Source organism: Simochromis diagramma, unplaced genomic scaffold (assembly GCF_900408965.1).
Source record: "Simochromis diagramma unplaced genomic scaffold, fSimDia1.1 OVJJ01000387.1, whole genome shotgun sequence".
Lineage (NCBI taxonomy): Eukaryota > Metazoa > Chordata > Actinopteri > Cichliformes > Cichlidae > Simochromis > Simochromis diagramma.
This window is the reverse complement of record NW_024387152.1, coordinates 2,509,105-2,529,399: the sequence shown is the minus strand read 5'-3', so window position 1 is coordinate 2,529,399 and position 20,295 is coordinate 2,509,105. Positions and strand designations below refer to the sequence as shown.

Below are 20,295 nucleotides of genomic sequence, written 5' to 3'. Positions count from 1 at the left end.
AGAGTTACACTCTGTCGCCCACAAGGGAGCAGCAATGGAACCCAGACAAAACCTGTAATCGGCCTGGCTGGTGTGACCCAAAAGGTTCATTATAATACTTTTAAGTTATTGTAGGTACTGATGAGGCTTTTCTAATCATGTTTGTATATGTTAAGCCTTTGACTCTCCAAACATCACATTTTCTTTTAGCTTCAACCCTTACTATAGTAAATTGTGAGCTTAAAAACAAAAAAGTGTGGTTTTGGCAATATATTAATTTGTAACAGTACTGTAGCACCACATGAATTTTACAAAAACACTGAATGGATAATAATCAGCTTTCATTCTGGGGACATTCGCACCTTTCAAAAATGGCCTTTTTAAAGAAAATGTTTTACACTTTTACCAGTCGGAAAAAGCTGGTCTGTAAATGAGGTGTGGCTTTCAGCTGGAGCGTGTACTGACAGCCTAGAACCCACAAACACGTGAACGCACCCTATGCAAAGCTGGTTGGAGAGTTCTCCGCCGTAAAGAACGTCTTTATCGTAGGGAAGCAGCAACAGTAAGAAACATTTCTTTTTCCTGTACTACTGTCACATATCTTCTGAAAAAGTGCAGGCTGCTGGTTATATTCACAGTGCAGTGATTTTCTTTCATTTCCCTTTGTAATGGGGCTACAATGTGTGCGAATATGTTGTGCTAAATAGTTTTAATTGTCTAAGAAAATATGAAACGGAGCATTCTCATTTTGCCAAAAACGCTAACTAACATTTTTGAATGATCGTTTAGCCCCCAAGTTCATTGTGGTGTACCAAGGATCTAGTTAACTTTGAGCTGATTTGACTAAGGCTCTTGCTAGCACTGGGTTTTGCCTTCAGAGCTTCGTAGATTCAACGAGGTTCTAGAAACATTCCTCAAACGACCATGATTTGAACCTCCTGTTCCATCCCAACGATTTTCTGTAAAATCTGTTGCGTCAAGTGACTCAGTGATCAATAAGAACAGAAACACTTTTTTTTTAAGTATTTGCAAGCTGTTTTTAAAGCTGCCTTGCCTGGTTATAAGTACTGCAAATAAGCTACCAAGAGGAAAATAAATATAAAATAATTAGACAGTATCCCATTTCGGTAAGATGTCTTAATATATGTTTTAATATAAAATATTAATTTAATACAAGATATTACGTTTTCAGCTTGATAAATTAAAAGAAAGAAAATTATCTAGTATATATATATATACATATATGTATGTGTGTGTGTGTGTGTGTGTGTGTGTGTGTGTGTGTGTATATATATATATATGTGTGTGTGTGTATATATATGTGTGTATATATTGATATTGTAATATCATTGCTACATGTATATCCCCCAGTTCATCCAATACTGAGATGAGAGTGGGCATGTTTGAGTGTGAGACCTCGGTCTGACACTTGATTGATAAGTGATCACTGTTAAGTACCATACAAGGAAGCTACTGTAACAACCTCCAACAAACCACAGTGCGTGGTAAAAACCTGTTCCTCCTGAAGGTTGAAACGAAAAATTAGTTTCATTACCTGACATATCCGATAATTCAGGCTATAAAGCAGGAAATACTATCAGCCAGTGATGTGTGGCTGAGTGCAAGTACATAAATGATAGTTATTTCCCACATGCAATGCTAGTTGCCCTCCATATGACAGAAAGAGCAAACACATTGCACACTACACAGTAGCCCTAGCTCTAGTTTTTAAATGATAATGTCAGCACAGCAAAATTGTACTAATATTGTCATGTTTTCTAAAAGTAAGAACTAATTAGGAGGGAAGAATACGGACCAAATAAATCAAAGACATTAATTAAACTTCCCTACTATAGGATCTATTCCTTTGCATTGTGTGTTTCCTTCTTAATAAAAATGTTTCCTTCCTTTAAATTATGATAACACTTCCTTTTGTGTCTTTTGGAAGCACAAATTTGACATCTTAAATTGGCAAGTCAGTAAGTCTGTATTTTCTTGACAATATCTTGGAAAGTGGAAACATTAAATGAAAGCAGATCTACAATTTTTCACAAACATAACCATTTACAGCTACATCCAGACTTCAGTTGTTAGGATTATGCGTGCGCTGGAGAAGCAGCCTATGTAGCTCAGTCAGTTATATAAAAATACATATTAAAGACCAACATTGATTAATTGATGGTTATAGATGATCACAGATGGTCCTACAGACTTGACCAGCTGCCTTTCAAATGATTATCTACACAGGTTCTGTAGTTGTAGATTTTGTTTATTAAATCCCACAGAAACTATGATACCCACAAACTGCTGTTATTATGTATATATATATTTATTTATATTTCTTCATACATTCTTATATAGTTCTATACTGTGTATTGTGTATTTTGTTGTACAGTTATTTTATTTTCAACTTTAATTTATATATTTTATCTTATTCTTTCCCAGTTAAATTTACCCTTCATTCTAATTTGTGTTGTAGAGTTATTTCATTTTTAACCTTCATTTTTTATATTTTATTCCTTCCTAGTTAAATTTACCCTTTTTAATTTTTCATATTTATTTCCTATCTTATTCATAGCCTTTTCCTTTTTTTTTTCTTTAGGTCACGAGCAGTTGTCTAAGCATTTCACTGCATATCGTGTATGACTGTGTACGTGACAAATAAAATTTGAATTTGATTGTGGTTACACAATCAATGATTTTCCAGTTCAGACCATATAAAATTGTGTCAACAGCAGACCCACATGCTTCAAAAAGAGCACATCCTGTTGACAAGAAAGACAAAATAAGCAGTACAGTAGTAGAGCAGCTCTAAAAAGCTATACTGGAGTTAGATTTTTGATATAATTTCCTCGTGATGATTTGTGCATCTGCAGCATAATACGTCTTCAAATAAGGTTTGACAGTCCTAATAAAGTTAGGTAAACTTTATCTTTGAAGTTATAAGTCTACAAGTTCAATTATTTTATGGTTTAGTACTTTGTACTGTAGTCTTCAGCACATGTTTGCAGTGTGCATGTCTGGCTTTCGGCCTTGCACCTAGATAGGTTTTCCATCGAGCACTAATAAAGTGTAGGCTCATTTCAAGTTTCCAATGACCCACTGAAACACAGTAATTCCAGTATGAAACACATAATGTCTGTCCCTCCCAAGCCGCTTTGCTTTATCAACCTGATGATATCTATACAAATTTTCTTTCTAGATGCACAACAGTTCTAGGAAGTGTGTTCAACTTGCTTTGCTTAGTGGAATTCTTCTGGTCGCCCTCTGCTATTTTTGGAAACCTAGCAGCAAAGAAGTTGACATAAGCTCAAGCCAGGTTACGCCCATTAAAAAACTCTTCACTGGGAAAATTGGAGATGCCACAAATGGTTATAAGGACATTCCCTACCACATAAAGGAGGGAATGGCAAGGTGTGTAAGTGTGACCTTTTCTTTTAAATTCAAGTTTTTCTTCTTATTACTTAACTCTTTGTTATTTCCAACAGTCATTTGGCTCAAAATGCCTGCGTATGCCAGGCTGATGAAGAAACCTTTCACCTACCGTTGTCAAACCTGCTCTTTCCACACGTGTGGGCTCACAATCTTGATCAAGCATTTTTGGAGCTCCACCCTGATCCTGAAAGTGTAAAGCAGCACAGAGCTGATGAGTACAACAACCTTCAAGAAAGGTGAAGCATGTTTTGCATCTTTTGATTAAATAAGGAATGGTTTATAAGATCTTAGATGACAATCTGGAAATTTTCCCACATCAAGCAACTGAGCAATTTTTTTTGTACAAAAGCAAGACAACCTTTTTTTTTTTTTTTTTAAACCTTTTCGTCCAAGAGGCTTTTAATATACTTAGCAGAACGGCATTCTTGATACAATCTGCAATTGTCTATGATCATATTTTAAAGTAAGATATTTTATTTATTTTAGATATACAAGAGGATACATGAATTTAGGTTTTTAGATGTCACCTGTTAAATTCACTATCAAGCCTGAGTTGATCAAATAAATTGTACTGCTCTAAGTGTACAGATTACAACTGTAAAAACTCACAGCTTTTATGTTGTAGTGTGTGTATATCATTGTCATGTTTCCAAAGGTCCTACAATCCTGCAGATGTGCTTAATGTAGCTGAGGCCAACAGTCCTCTTCAGTATCCTACCCAGGGGGTGCTGGTGCGACCCCTAAAGACAATCATCATTCCTGGTAAAGGCATATTTAACATGCAAAAAAAACATTGAAACCCAGTCTAACTTTTTACCTTTAAAAGGTCAGTTACACTGGGCCCTACTTTGATTGAAAACACTGTGCATGGTATAATACAGGATGCAGAACAATCACAGGAAGGTTAAGTGCATGTGTGGTCATTTTATTTAAAGCTACAGAAAGAAAAACAAAACTTAACCGTCTGTGTTCTACATGAGCACTTTCTTGTTAAAAAGAGGAAATAAAACTGCTATTTAAATGGGTGCATATTTTTAAAACTTCTATTTATATAAATTCACTTTGTCTCCAAAAATAACCGTTTCTCTGCAGGTTTAGCCCTTAAAGAAGAAACAAGATCAGTTCACATGGTAATGCCTCAATTATTGTCTTGCACTTTTTTTTTTTTTTTGGTCATCCTTTTAAATATGATTATTTTAAATTCTTTTTTGCAACCAATGCTTATCCTGTAACAGGTATCTTTGACTGCAACACTTGGAAGTTTTGATGTTGCTGCTAAGGTGGACATGGTCTCCATCCAGGGAGTGGGAGAGAAGAACATGGTTCTGTCGAGTCCTCTTCTCTCTGCTCTGAACAAACAACTGCAGTTTGTCACCTATACAAACATCGTGTTTCATCCGAAGACAGCAGACACAAGTAAAGCTATGATGTGGATATGAAACTGATACTAGAAGTGCAATGTAGAATGAACCTGTTTGAACATATAAACAGTTAGTGCCCCCCTCACCCACAATGAGACGAAAGGAAGGCAAAGTTCGGTGTGTAACTTTATACAAGCAATTATTTTCTTATCTATTAAATAAATAAATGGCCATTACAATACAAATTTAAGGAGATTTAAGCTCAAGTAGATTTTTTTTAAAGCATTGACAGTATTTGATTAAAGAGCTTACACATGCTAGCTAAGCATTAACCATTACAGAATGATAGATGATATCCGTGAACTGGAGGTTACAGATGGCAGTCTGACAGCCGTGTGCATTTTACATTTACTGCTATTTCTTGACTCATTATGTATTTCAGGAAGGCAAAATGTTAAAATGTAAGTGTACTATTCAGTTTTTTTCAGCTCCTAGATGATGATAACATCAGCATATGTCACACTTGTAAAGACAAGAAAGAAACTACTTTAATCAGATCAGAATACTCAGAACTAAATTAAATAAATCGATATATTACAATGTTTATAAAGTATAAGAAATGGCTCTAATATATACAAATAGGACTGACCACAACAAAAATAAAAAGGAGTCGACCAATGTAATGTTCGAGGAATATTCTTGTCCAGAAGGTTCCAATAGAAATTCAACTTGACCACATGGTTTAAAAGCCAATGAAGTAGGTGAGTGAAGGCTTCCCCAGTGGGTTTTTTTTAAGACATGTCATTGAGGGCGGGGCTGTGCTTAGGCAAATGCAGCTTACAGCTTCATGTGCAAAGGTTATTTTCACAACAATAACTGCCCATAAATTCTGCAGCTGGCCTTTATCATTTTGTTTGTTTGTTTCATTCTGCAGTTCAGTTTGCAACTAAAGATCACCAGTCATTTTTCACCATCAAAATTGAACACAGAAACAATCCGAAACTTTACAACTCGGGATACCAAAAAGGTTCGTGAGCAGTTACTATGAACACATGTAAAGTTTAGCTTTTTGATGCACAGTGTTTAAAAGTCACATGAGTATTTAATTTGTTGTTCTTGTTTCCCTTAGAGTACAATATTACAGCTCTAGTTACCATCGCCACCAAGACCTTTCTGCGCTATGACAAACTGAAAGATCTCATTGACAGCATAAGAAAATATTATCCCACCGTCACTATTGTGATAGCAGATGATAATGAACACCCTCAGCCCGTGACTGGTCCTCATATTGAACACTACATTATGCCATTTGGAAAGGTAAACAAGTTACTGTTTCTGTATGTAATGACCTGGGCCCTATTCCAGGAAGCAAGGTTAGTGAAAAACTCTGAGTTTGTTAAGCCTGAGATGAAGGACACTCTGGGAGTTCCAGAAAGAGAGTTAACTTCAATAACTGGAATAACAGACTGTGAACTTAACCTGCTTGCTGGCAGGTTTTCTCCAGCAATCTGAGTTCGTCTCCAACAATCTGAGTTCGTCTCCAGCAATCTGAGTTCGTCTCCAACTCTTCCCCTTCTGCTTCACTTTAACCACCTTGTTTACTTTATTTGTAGGACCCAAATGCAACATATTTACTTTGTTTTAGTTTTTTTTATTCAATTTAAAAATGCCCTCAAACTTAATACTTTCATCTTTAGTTTGTGCCACCTATTTACTTGTTGCTATGGTGAATCCTAGTATCAGAGCTCCCCTGATAATCGCTTTCTTCTCTCTGCCCAAAACTGTTCTGGAACCAAAACTCAGAGTTGCTTATCTCAGTCAGTTTGACCTGCTTCCTCAAATAGGATCCTGCTTTGCCATTTTTACTGTGGTTATTCTATTATTGATTGCTTTTGTTTATACAGGGTTGGTTTGCAGGTAGAAACCTGGCAGTGTCTCAGGTAACCACCAAATATGTACTCTGGGTGGATGATGATTTCATCTTTACTGCAAACACCAAGTTGGAGAAGATGGTGGACATCCTAGAAAAGACCACTCTGGATCTGGTAAGACGATGCAGTTGTTTTTGTTTGTTTGTTTGTTTTGTTTTGTTTTGTTTTTAAAGTGAGCTTAATAAAGGAGTGGCCTGAAACTTCATGCAAATATGCAAACTAGTAATTAGAAAAGCAAAGCGCAATGTCACTGTGCCCTTACAATCTTTGATTATGAGCAGAATATTCAGTTGTTGCTGAAAGAAATGTAATCACTAGAATTACCATTTTACAAGATTAACTTGTATTTTACAAGTTAACTTCCTTTTCGTGTCATAATTTTCTGCCACTGTATGTTTCTATTTATTCATTCATTTATTTATTTATTACTTAAAGTCAGGAGCAGAAGGGGAATGGTGACTGCGTTTTACATTTCTTTTCCCTGAAATTGCCCTGATGACAAGTCTTGGGTGCCAGTTTTGGAAGTGCAGTGGTGATGTAGATCTAAACTACCAGTCAAAAGTTTTAGAAAACCCAAATTTTTCCTTTTTTTTTTTTCTTTTTTTTTTTTTAAATTTATTTTTAAATTGAAAATCATGCAGTTTCCTGTTCGCCACCTATCACAAAAGCTGTTGTGGCTTTGGGTCTGCCAGACCTCTTCCTGTCAGAGTTTGCCCCAGTTTCTGAGTCCCTTTACTTGTACTCACGCACACCTTGACTTTCTTTGCAAAGTCTCTGTGGGAAAGATTTTTTTTTTTTTTTGCTAGCAACACACTACTTTCTGCAGTACAATACTGTTCAACTGATGCTCACGAGCGTATGGTACCACAGTGTGTTGCAACACCGCTTTTATCCAGACAGAGGGGGTTTGTAAGTAATCCAGAAAAGCTGGAAAACCTGTAGCAACTAGTAGCACCAGCTTTCAAAGCTTGATCAACCTCCATTGCTGCAGAACAGCTTTAAATTGTTATCCCATTTTGTGTTCCCTGAAAAAGCCTTTTTGCATAATTCTGAAATGTACATTATTTTTCAGTTTTGGGTAACATTACCTTTTTTTTTTTTTTTAATAAACCTCTGGCAGTTCACCACTGACCTTTGTACCATTTCAAGCTATTCACTGGGCTTCATGACTCAAATTGCAATAAATAACGGGAAAAATTGGAGTATGCTACAACTTTTGATGGATAATTTGTATATTTGACACATTTTGTCCTGTTTGTCCATGGTGTTCTACCATGCAGGCAACGAATGCAAACAATGTAATTGTTTGTATGCCGGCTTGCACACATACGCGAGAGGCACGAGAGTTCTTCTTTACTGATGTTTACTTTGCTTCTCTTAACATACACAGGTACACCGTAGAACTGGTGAATGCAAATGTACAAGGAAATTATATTCCAGCAAACAAATGCAAATATAAACAAACATACCACTTTGGCCTGCAAGTAGACAAACGGTGTATTTGGAACTTAGGACTTGTTATTTCTTCTTTGACATTCACCATGAGCAGCTTCTCTGACCTTTTTTCCCAAAACAGGAAGTGACCTCTGCCCTTACCTTAAACTTAGAAAACTTTAACCGATTATTTACCATGTATCAAATTAACAGTACACCAATCCGGTATGCAAATAGGAAAATGTTAACATGCTCAACATAAAAATAAAACATACAAAATAAAATGTGTTAATTACATTATCATTACAAGAGCTCTGCCTAGTGATCACATACTAACATTTCAACAACTGTTACAGTTTGTTTTTGTTCGAAATGAGCTTGTGCAAGAAATAGTAGACACAGGGCATAACAAACACAACACAGCTCAACAAATTAATATTTGTTTGCTTTTTGAAAATTTTGGAAATGGAGAACATGGGTACTCCACCGCACAAATAAAAGGTGTGTGGTGATTTGTGCTTTTACCAGTAAATGTCCTTTCTGAAAACGCAAAATGTTTAAAAAAAAATAAAAGAAGTTTCATTCCACATCCTCTTAAAACCCAGCAGTTCACTTTTCCCCTCTGTGGGTGCCATGAATCTGAAAGCTCTATGTCAAGCACCATTTGTGCAATCTCTGTGAGTCCATCTCTGTGAGTCCATCTCTGTGAGTCCATCTCTGTGAGTCCATCTCTGTGAGTCCATCTCTGTGAGTCCATCTCTGTGAGTCCACCTCTGGGCTTTCTATTACCACATTTGTGGAGGCTGGGTTAACAGAGTATGTGACATTTCCTTTCAGAATAACAGGAATTGATACGTTTCACATTTTGTGGCCACAAGTGAAGTTAAACGATTCTGTTGCTAAAACCCAAATCGTTTCTTTAATGTCTTTGTCTTAACTTGGATTTTAGTGGGATTTGAGAAATCTACGGTAACTTTACCTTCCAAAACAAAACTTTAATTCGGTCACTCTGAACCACTACCTTAGATTTTTAACCTGTGTCCATACTTAAAGAGGAAGAGAGACAGATGAGTCTAGAGTTCACTTAAAATTGTGAAAGGGAAGTCAGACATTGGAACATGGAGGTGAAAGGTCAGAAGAAGACATGACATCATTATGAATAAGAAGAAATGTGTAGAGAATTAAATAAGAACCTTTATACACATACACACACACACACACCTTTATCACTGTAACAAGTATAACGAAATTAATTGCAGTGTCAAAAGAGAAAAGTTTAAGTATAATTACAAAAGAATAGAATAAAAAAATAGAGCATGATATTCAGTAATAATAAATAGAACCTTATTGCACATAAACACTATAGCACAGGATGTCATCCATTGCACTATTTGCCAGGTTGAATTGTAGGTGATTACTTGTAATTCAAAGCCCTAACAGCTAGAGAGTAGAAACTGCTATCTAGTCTATTAGTCTTTGTTCTGATGCTCTTGTATCTTTTGCCTGATGGCAGCAGTTCAAAAAGATTATGAGTGGGGTTTGAGGAGTCTTTTATGATATTTCCTCCTTTCCTGAGACAGCAAAAGCAGTTGAGTATATCCCATGATCCCCTGGGCAATATTTACAATCCCCTGAACTTTTTTTTTTTTTCCTGCACTGTCGTGCAGCTGGAAAACCACAGAGGGAGTAGCACAGGATGCTCTCAATAGAACAACGATAGGAGGACACCAGCAGCTTTTGGGGGGTGTTGTGCTTCCTGAGGATTCCAGGAAATAAAGTCTCTGCTGAGCCTTCTTTGCTAGCTCTGCTGTGTTCACAACCCAGGAAAGGTCCTCCTGTCTGTGATGTGAACTCCCAGGAAGCGGAAATCCAACACCATTTCCACCCCATCTCCATTGATTTAAGGGGTTTAATGTCCATTTTCTTTTTCCTGAAATCCACAACAATCTCCTTTGTCTTGGTTGTGTTCAGGAGCAGGCTGTTGTCCCTGCACAATGCTGTCAGCTGCTCCACTTTGTCCCTGTAGGCAGATTCATCCTCCCCCAGGGATGAGCCCGACCACAGTGGGTCGTCTGCAGATTTTATGATGGTGTTACTGTGGTGAGCGGGGGCACAGTCATATGTGTATAGTGTGAAGAGCATTGGGCTCAGCACACAGTCCTGGGGAGAGCCGGTGGTGATGCTGATGGCCGAGGAAATGTGGGGACCCACCCTTGTGTCCGGTTTGTCAGAAAGTCCTTAATCCATAGACAGGTGGAATATGGGAGTCCTAGGGTCAACAGCTTGCTCACCAATCTGTGAGGGAGGGTGGTGTTAAAGGCAAAGCTTAAATCAATAAAGAGGAGGCGTGCGGAGCTCCTCTGCTTCAGGTGGGACAGGGTAGCATGGAGAGCAGCAGCGTCCTCAGTAGACCTGTTAGCCCTGTAGGCAAATTGGTGAGTATCAAACTACTGGCCGATACTCATTCAGGCAGGTTGTGGGTGATTTGTCTTTTTTCTTTTGGTAAGGGGACTATGGTGTAGGATTTCAGACGGGGTGGAAGTGAGGCCTGGTAGTGTGACAGATTAAAAACATCAACTAAAAGTTAGATTTATTTAACTATTTACACTGTTGATTTCTGCAGTTAGTATCATAGTATGCAATGATAATGATAATAATAATGATGGATTGCATTTATATAGCGCTTTTCGGGGCCCTCAAAGCGCTTTACAATTCCACTATTCATTCACTCTCACATTCACATACTGGGGGAGGCAGCTACAGTTGTAGCCACAGCTGCCCTGGGGCAGACTGACAGAAGCGAGGCTGCCATATCGCGCCATCGGCCCCTCTGGGGCTATAACTGCATTAGACACACACACCTCCTGTCTTTGTCAGTTCAGTTTCAACCATATAGAAATTTACATGAAAGCAGAACACCTGGTCACAACTGCCAAGAGCGGTAGCTCTGTGATAAGATCAAACAGTAAAGTTTTTAGAAAGACAAATGTACATAAAACACAGACAGATCAGCTCATCTCTGTAGATAGCATTTAAACTGAAAACATACCAGTGTTTGTGGAAAAACTCAGATAACCTAGAACCTGCATTTACTGGTTCTTTGTTTTAGTCAGTTCAGTAAATTAAGACAGACTCTTTAAGATCAAAGTAACAAATGATCTTGATGTCTCTGGTAAGGGGAAAATAATAATTCCCTCTGGAAGGTGAGACCTCTCTTAAACAGTATGCGACAAGGCTGTCTCAATCTGCTGAGACCATAGAAAGATGGGCCGCTGTCCTGTATGGCATTTGAGAAACCAAATCCCACAACTTCAGAGCCCTATACAATACTTCTTATGCATAATGAATAAGAAGTATTGTATAGGGCTCTGGATGTCGTCATTTATGCCCCTGCTTTCCCGTTCCTGCTTTAGCGCCTGGCCCTCACCCACATCATCTCCTTTCAGCACCGACTGTGACTCATCTTCCACAGTTCTTCCTCACTCAGCTCGGTCATACCACGCATGACCATTATTGGTGCCATGGGTGATGTGATCTAACAATCAACATTTAGGTGACTATTGGGTCAGCAGATTGAAGTTTAATCAAAAAGCTTGACTATGAGAAGTTATTACTTAAAATTATGTTTTAGTGTTCAGATGCAGTTCTAATGTTCAGAAATCCACACATGGAAACGATGTCATTACATTACACCACATCATCCTGTGATCAAAACATGACCCGATGTCCACTACAAAAGACTTACGGTTTATTTTTTCTTTCTTTTCAAAATCACAATTTTGCGGGGGAAAAGCAATTGTAAGATATTATTTTCATGCAAAATAGTTAAATTATCTTTCAAAAATATATAGATCAAAACATATTTTGCTCAAGCTCACAGGAAGAAATATTCCCCAAGCTGTGAATGACTTGCTATGTTTCTGTTTTGTCTTATTTATCTTCCTCTGTACTTGATATCAACAGCAGCAAGGACACAGGAATGCTGCAACTGTTGAATGCAAAAGAATGCTGTTGACATCAAAGGCTGAGGAAGTTGGGGGAAGGTGGAGGCTGGGGGGCTGTGAGTGGGTACCCTGTGGGATTGGTTGTCCATCAGCTCCTGTAGACATTATCAATTGGCCAAAATTGGAAATCTTTTCAAGTTACTATTCTCTCATATGTGCACTTTGCAAAAAATTAGGATTTCTTTTTATTACTTACGTTTCCATTCAAGGGCAACTCTGAGCACTGACACACAGGCTGCGTGAGTCAGAAACAGACATCCTGTAAAGGGATTTTCCAGATGGAAATGAAAACACTGGAAATAGTTCGTAGAAAGGAAATTCTCTACTGTGATAACACCATTTTATGTCAGCATATGGAAGAAGCACAAAAAAAAGAACAAGCAGCAAAAGAAAACAAATACTAAAGGAGGAAAATCCCTCAGACAGACCCAGTGTCAGGGCTCTGTGTGCAGGCGGATGGAGAGGAGGATCCAAATGCGAGACTCTGAGACTCTGGAATTGAATTGAAACTGAGAACCTTAGCTTTATTGCTGGCGACAAATGAAAACGTGAACAGACCAATGACACCGAGAACTGAACACACAGGCATAATTCTGAGGGTACGACGCGACACTGAGCACAGGAAAACACAGGGCTAATATACACAAGGTGGTAATCAGCGAATGGGCAACAGGAGGGAGACACAGCTGGGAGAGATCAGGGTTAACGAGACGGGGGGAACCAAGCTGTACACACTAACATAAGACAAAGACTTTCACAATAAAACAGGAAACATGAATTACTACTCAGAGACAAGGACTCAACACAGAGAGACAGAAAATGACACATGGAACTGAACTATACTAAACATGAGATATAACTGAGAACAAATCCTTAAGCACGGATAACAGAAACAAGAAACTAATAATAATCATCATCACTACGAGAATAAGAAAACAATCCATGAAGCAGAATTAAACCGAAATATAATAAACTCAAAATACTGGGTCCAACGGACCCAGAACCGTGACACCCAGAGACTGCGCAGAGACTGAGGTCACTGGCAGAGTCCTTTCAGCTAGGCAAAGAATATGCAGTTACATGAGATATGAATAACTCATACAACAGTGAAAGTAAGGATTCAGTTGTAATAGATGATGTTATATCTTTAGCATAGCTTAACTTTGATTTTCAAAATGTTACTCAGTTAGTCGTTTCAGCAATCCGATTACCTATAGACTATGTTCAGGCAGTCATATGATATATTCAATGATCAATCAATGATCAGCCTTTCTTGAAGAGAAGAAACTCACAGTTGTCAGACTGTTTTTCTTTGTTTTTTTTGTTTTTCTGTAATTTTTAAAATTTTTGAACACTGCTTCAGAAATAGGGCCCAGATCCAAGTTGCAATGGTTGCCTAGTCAACGTATTGCTTCTTGAAACCATGCATATCTTTTCTGCCTTAACATTATTGTCTTACTGATTTCAGGTTGGTGGTGCAGTCAGAGAGGTGACAGGTTACACTGCAACTTATCGTCACACCATATCGGTGGAGGATGGCGGAAACGAGGGTGACTGCTTACATATCAGACTTGGCTACCACCATGCCATCAAAGGATTTCCCAACTGCGTGGTAGCTGATGCTGTCATCAACTTCTTCATGGTGCGGACGGTCAAAGTGCAGCAGGTTGGATTTGACCCGCGCCTCGCACGGCAGGCCCATCTAGGTGAGTTATTAATTGTTATCAGAATCACAATACTTCAATAATCCCTAAGGAATTTGTGTTACTTGTGTAGAACTGAAATTACATTGAGTTTCTTCGCAATGAAAAAAAGTAAAGTGGCACAAAATTAAGGCTTGTGGAAAATGGAATACTTTCTTTTTGCAGAGTTCTTCATCGACGCTCTTGGCCACCTCCACATTGGCTCCTGTAGTGACGTCATTGTGAATCACGCGTCAAAGATCATACTACCCTGGAGTAAAACAGACGTACAAAAAGCCTATGAAAAATTCCGGTACTCATCGTCAGCCACGAATGCTAAAACTCATAATGAAATCTTCTACTTTAAGAACAGGTTCAAATGCATGACCAGTCAATGAAGTGTGAGAAATAGTTTTGCTCGGGTAAATAAGACAAACTGTTTATTTTGGTTTTTACTGACAAAAGAACTGGGTGGATTACCCAGTTATGATCTTTGGTATCCAAGGTTGATGTTTGTTTCCTTTTTTTGTTTTTTATGTTTGTGGCTTGTAGTGTTTCTAGCAACTCTCTGGAAACTTGTAAATCGCCTTTTGACTGTTTTCAAAGCGTTTCAAACTGATTTGCAAAATGTTGACACTGAAAAGGAAAATCTTCAGTTACATAATAAATAGCTTCAGCTTGTGAAGCGCCGCATTTTTTTTTTTTTTTTTTTTTTTTTTTAAAAACGGGTTCTAAAAAAATGGAGTTAAGAAAAAGGTACGTTGTTGCAAGTCACAATATGGCAGCAAGTATTCTACAGCAAAACAGTTGCAGTTTGATAAAAATGGCTTTGTAAACTAATGCCCAGTGTCACATGATTGTTTTTGTTGTTTCATTTGGATGTATTTTTAGTAGGATACTGTTATGCCCCACTTAGAAATGAAGTGTTAACTGGGGTGGGGGTGGGGGGGAACACAAAGTGGGGAAAAAAAAAACCAAACTACTGAAAAATGTCATTAAACATGATTTATTGCACAAAACTACTAAAGTAAAGATGAACACAGGGAAGCTCTTTTCTTCAGGGTCTCCAAGGCCAAAACAACAAATAAAACACCCCCTTTTAACTAAGAAATGAACCAAGAACTCTTTAGCCAAAAACAAAATACAATGGCTGAGCTCCCTGTCTAGCAAAAACAGGAGAAAACGATTGAAACAAAAATGGCAGAGAACCCCTACCTGCTTCCACTGTGATTAACCAATTACCACTGTAAAGGCACACCTTTGCTCACAATAAAGAAAGAAAGAAATGGGGGGAAGTGGAAGGGGCGTGGCGGTTTGAGATATGCCGTGGCTGACGAGCTGCAATACACCTCAGCTGCGGCTCATGAGGCAGACCTGGAACACAGGAAAGGGAGAAAAAGACTCTCACAGAGGAAGAGCCACTAGAGGTCAGCGACCATAACAAATACTCAGGTCAACACTCTTTGTTTTTTCCCTCTCCCCTAATGTCAGTGATTTCACAATATCCTGCATTGTGACTGTGTCTCTAAATTTAGTCTATGAAACCTTTAGTCAGTAATTTACGTAAACAGATGCTGTCTCTGTCTTTTCTTTTCAACAGTATTTCTAAAAATGCTTGTTTCATTTTTTTTTAGAGTGTATTGTTTGTTTGTTTGTTTGTTTGGAAAAAAAAACCTTAGCATCCATTTCCTGTTTATTTTTTTTATATTAAATTTCTTGTTATCTGGCTAAGTAATAACACAGAAAAACTGTAAGAGAGAGTGAGCACCCTAAACAGATTAACAGTCAATCTTTAAACAGAAAATATGACTTACATTTCGAGTTTAAGTGACACTCCTTTAGCAAATAGTGGCCTTTCACTTCTTTCCCAAATCAGATAGAACATTAAAGATGGTTCTTATTAATATCTACTACAACCCCCTTCCACTCTAAGGGAGGCTCTTTTTTATGGTTAGTGGTTAAAGGTGTAATATGTGAATAATGAGTGTACATGTTTACCAAATTAGTACTTGTTTTTTTTCCCCAACATCTGCTGTTTCTTACTAGTAGAACCAAAGTTGCTCCTCAACTACCTCACTCAGTCTAGAGAGCAAGACAATCACTGGGCTGCAGAATCCTTTACATGACTATCATGACTTGTGAACTGAATCTGGTCAGCATTTACCTGTTGTTAGTTCCACACCAGAATAGGAGCACATCAACCATCAGCTAAGTACCTACGTACACAGAAACAATCTAGCAATCATTTTGGGGTTGTTTTGTTCTGTGATATGAGTATTTAAATACAGCTTTGTTATATTTAAAATGATGTAATTTAAATAAAAAGCACAGATCCATTATGTGGCCATTGTTTTGTTAAAGCCTACAGGGCCTCAGGAGGAAGAGTGCGTCGTCTATCAATTAGAAGGTTGTTGGTTTAATATCTAGCTCCTCAAGTCAGCATGTCGAAGTATCTTTGAGCAAGACACCAGAACCCAAGTTGCCCCTGATGCGTTCATCGACGCTCTTCGACATTGAACAAATGGGGTAAATAATGTTTGTCATAAAAAGCGTTTTGAGTGCTCAGTTAGAGTAGAAAAGAACTAAGTGGAAGTCCTTTATCCCTGTATTTTAGGAGAGAGGAAGTTTCCTCATCCGAGTTCATCATTTTTAATAACGAACACAAATTATGAATAAATAATCTCCATGGGAGCCAAGGTATCCCCATCTAGACCCATGCCTTCTAATAGACCACCAGCAGAGGAATCCACAGACACTGCCTCTGATTCTGCTGGATGAATGTGGACAAGTATGTATTTGTTAAAGGGTGCTCCAAGGACATCCTAGTTTTTAATGAACAAGTTTAAATGGTTACATTACCAGTTCTTCTAGAGCCAGAGGCTGAAGATGCTGTCGTGTTGCCAGATGGCTTTTCCTCTTTGGGAACAAGTTTTTGCATGTCGGCCTGGCCAAACTCACATCCTGGAGGCAAACTGTTAAGAAACAAGCAATAGGTTGTTAGGGGTGATAACTACAAAGTTTAAGTAAAGGATAAGATTACTCACCTGTTAGGGGTGCAAAGGGACAGTAGCACAGTGCTCTCCCATACCAGAGAGCAGTAGAGCTGGCTGAGCTTGCTGAGAACACTCAGGCCGAGCTGAGAGCCCCACTGGTTTACTGAAATGGCTCTGATTTCACTCTGTTTAGAAGACAACAGATATATTTAGAGCTGTTGAATCAATTTGGCTCTCACTTGTCAAACAAAGGCTGAATTTTCATTCATTAGAAAAAGAAAAGTAAATTCTATGTTTTTGAGATCTAACATTTGGATTTCAATGTGTTTCTGTCCTCACAAGGCATCTGCATAGTGGACTGAACAGAAAATAATTAGCTGCATAGGCACTTGCTTCTAATAGTTTTTGGAAATCACAACATGGGTGGAGAGCCACCTTCTGAACTGAAGTGTTTTGAGGTCAAGTAGTTTTATTTTTCACTCACACACACACACACACACACACACACACACACACACACACACACACACACACACACACACACACACTGTGTTTACCTGTCCGACTCTGCAGGTATGGACAAACATGAGGATGTAAGCATGCGCTGCAGTAAGAGCATGTAGAAGGGGTGTTGCCCGAGCTGACAATGTGGCATCTGTGACGTGGCCTGCATTAGCCAGTTCTCTGAGAAGCACAGACCCACCAGGCACCTCAATTGGTCGATGAAGTGGCTCCAGAGATGTCAAAATACTGTCCAGTTGGCACAGGCCCTCTTGGAGTACTTTAGGCTCATGTGAGAGAGTCTAAAGGGAAGGATTGAGTCATTTTCAAATTGCCCACGAACTGCCTATTAAAACAAGTGTACGGAGTGCAACAGCAATGTGCATTCCATGTGTGCCAATTTCTTAAAAAAAAAAAAAGAAATAAAAAAATAAAGAAACTGGAAATAAATTCCAGTGATCTTTAGGTTATGCTCACCAGTATCGACTTGCAGACGCCAGCAACTGCTTGGCAAGCAGCTGAGGTGGGAAAGTCTATGGGCAAGTTGGGCAGGCCCAGAATAGAGACCAGGGGCAGAAGCCCCTTCTGGTTGACAAATTCTTGACAATGGTCATCTGTGGTGTTGTTGCTTAGAATGGATTCCACAAACTTCATCTGGAGAACGTATGCACACCAAATTATGGACTTAAGTGATAAAGGTATCCACTGCTTTAATAGCTTACACCATTTCCCAATTATTACTTAAAATATATTGGACCATAAACCAGACAGTACAACCACTGTGCAAAGACTTACCACATTAAGAATATAATCCATTAGAGGAATGGGTATCCGTTCCTCAGTGCCAACCACCCTGCAAGAATGCACACATGATCAAAACTTCAACCACCAACCGTATATTTGAAATGTTGTCAATTAACCTGGAAAAGTAATTAAAGTCTGTAAAGACAGTTTTTTCTTTTCTATTGTGTTATGAACTCAGAGTCATACAGTTCAAGTGGCACTGACTGTCTGCTGCTCTCTGCTTCCCCCTGCTGCTGGCTGAATGTGTGAAGGGCCTCCTCTTCCTCTTCATCCTCACTTGAAGCTTCTTCGGCAGCATGGCTGGAGCGTGCTGGTGGAACTGCAACAGTACCATCTGCTTTCTGGATAGATGGTTTCTGGCAGATGTACTCAGGAGCTCGGCCTAGGTTGCAGATCTCCTCAAGCAACTGTAACAGCAACTTTGCTTTAGATACCTTGACATGTTCTGTTTCAACACTTGAAATATTTTTAAATCAAATTTGGACTACCTTAATAATGGCAGTAGTAGCATCTGTTTTCAAAGTGGGCTGGTGCCTCATTAGTTCATCCACAGCACTACCCAAGTTGGATGCAGTGTCACCTGAATTAAAACAAACAACATGTTATGCAATGAAATGTGGTTCACAGGCAAAGACAAAAAAAACACCAAAGACAAAAAATAAACAACAGGGGAACCTCACCCAAAGGGTCAGAGCTACGCCGTCGTCGCATTGCAGGCAGGTAGTCAGGAGACAAAAGCACTTTGAAGAGTCGCTCAAAGGGCTGGCACTGAACGAAGGAGTGCAAACCTCTCGCATTCAAGCAGAGGGCACTGAACACATTGGGGAGAGAACCCAATACTTCGCGGGTAGCAGGAACCTGCAAAAGCGATTTGAAATGTTTTACTGTTTTTCAAGTTAAAGGCCCACTATTAGCCTGTGTTTTTTTTTTTGTAAGAACAGTGGTTGCATACATTGAAATGCTTTCCAGTAATGTCAACCTGTTTATAAAATATATATTATGACTGAATTGTTGTTATAATAGTCAAATTTATAAATCAGCACATGTGCAAGTCTGATTCCTGACGTTTGGATAATAGGTAACCATGTTATATCATCCATCCATATCTAAAAACAAAGAAATAATTAATTCTAAGAATCTATTGAGTGTACAAAGACACAGACATCAAAACTGATATTGAACTGCCACAAGTGGTCAAAGACATTAAGAAAAGAAAGAGCTAGAAACTCACATCTTTGATGAGAAGGGCATGCAGCATGACATCAGTCAGACCATTATCCTGCAAAGAGGAGAGCAGAGATGGCTCCTGGAACACAAACACCGTCACCACTTCTGTCGCTAAAAAACAGAAAGACAAAAACAAAAATGGGGGTGGTGGGGAAAGAAATCATAATCCAATAAAATATTAAATTGATAAAAATACAGGGAGTGCAGAATTATTAGGCAAATGTGTATTTTGTCCACATCATCCTCTTCATGCATGTTGTCTTACTCCAAGCTGTATAGGCTCGAAAGCCTACTACCAATTAAGCATATTAGGTGATGTGCATCTCTGTAATGAGAAGGGGTGTGGTCTAATGACATCAACACCCTATATCAGGTGTGCATAATTATTAGGCAACGTCCTTTCCTTTGGCAAAATGGGTCAAAAGAAGGACTTGACAGGCTCAGAAAAGTCAAAAATAGTGAGATATCTTGCAGAGGGATGCAGCAGTCTCAAAATTGCAAAGCTTCTGAAGCGTGATCATCGAACATCAAGCGTTTCATTCAAAATAGTCAACAGGGTCGCAAGAAGCGTGTGGAAAAACCAAGGCGCAAAATAACTGCCCATGAACTGAGAAAAGTCAAGCGTGCAGCTGCCAAGATGCCACTTGCCACCAGTTTGGCCATATTTCAGAGCTGCAACATCACTGGAGTGCCCAAAAGCACAAGGTGTGCAATACTCAGAGACATGGCCAAGGTAAGAAAGGCTGAAAGACGACCACCGCTGAACAAGACACACAAGCTGAAACGTCAAGACTGGGCCAAGAAATATCTCAAGACTGATTTTTCTAAGGTTTTATGGACTGATGAAATGAGAGTGAGTCTTGATGGGCCAGATGGATGGGCCCGTGGCTGGATTGGTAAAGGGCAGAGAGCTCCAGTCCGACTCAGACGCCAGCAAGGTGGAG

The 20,295-nt window shown here is 38.8% G+C and overlaps 2 protein-coding genes across 2 annotated transcripts; one reads left to right on the top strand and one right to left on the bottom strand.

The window, feature by feature from the left end:
- Positions 1-412: 412 nt before the first annotated feature.
- b4galnt1a (beta-1,4-N-acetyl-galactosaminyl transferase 1a) lies at positions 413-15,481 on the top strand. The gene is made up of 11 exons (XM_040047807.1): positions 413-541; positions 3,182-3,393; positions 3,468-3,650; positions 4,070-4,176; positions 4,507-4,544; positions 4,650-4,830; positions 5,710-5,802; positions 5,905-6,092; positions 6,680-6,820; positions 13,613-13,850; positions 14,013-15,481. Exons 2-11 carry the CDS (start codon positions 3,182-3,184, stop codon positions 14,222-14,224), a joined length of 1,593 nt encoding a protein of 530 aa, XP_039903741.1. The 5' UTR covers positions 413-541; the 3' UTR covers positions 14,225-15,481.
- A 1,011-nt stretch (positions 15,482-16,492) lies between these two features.
- On the bottom strand, positions 16,493-19,497 carry LOC120744031 (E3 ubiquitin-protein ligase HUWE1-like). The gene is made up of 10 exons (XM_040048147.1): positions 19,356-19,497; positions 18,805-18,982; positions 18,613-18,704; positions 18,329-18,531; positions 18,116-18,173; positions 17,798-17,974; positions 17,377-17,622; positions 16,871-17,004; positions 16,686-16,798; positions 16,493-16,596 (listed from the first exon to the last, which is right to left on the bottom strand). The coding sequence occupies exons 1-10, from the start codon at positions 19,380-19,382 to the stop codon at positions 16,493-16,495; spliced, it is 1,332 nt and encodes a 443-aa protein (XP_039904081.1). The 5' UTR covers positions 19,383-19,497.
- Between the last annotated feature and the right edge of the window lie 798 nt (positions 19,498-20,295).

Excerpts from the sequence above, each read along its gene's own strand:
- LOC120744031 (XM_040048147.1), bottom strand. The coding sequence starts at position 19,382 with ATGCTGCATGCCCTTCTCATCAAAGAT. Across the intron at positions 18,532-18,612 it reads CTACTACTGCCATTATTAAG|TTGCTTGAGGAGATCTGCAA; the intron begins GTAGTCCAAATT and ends TTGCTGTTACAG. Across the intron at positions 17,623-17,797 it reads GCGTCTGCAAGTCGATACTG|ACTCTCTCACATGAGCCTAA; the intron begins GTGAGCATAACC and ends CCTTCCCTTTAG.
- b4galnt1a (XM_040047807.1), top strand. The coding sequence starts at position 3,182 with ATGCACAACAGTTCTAGGAAGTGTGTTCAACTTGCTTTGCTTAGTGGA. Across the intron at positions 3,651-4,069 it reads TACAACAACCTTCAAGAAAG|GTCCTACAATCCTGCAGATG; the intron begins GTGAAGCATGTT and ends ATGTTTCCAAAG. Across the intron at positions 4,545-4,649 it reads AAACAAGATCAGTTCACATG|GTATCTTTGACTGCAACACT; the intron begins GTAATGCCTCAA and ends ATCCTGTAACAG.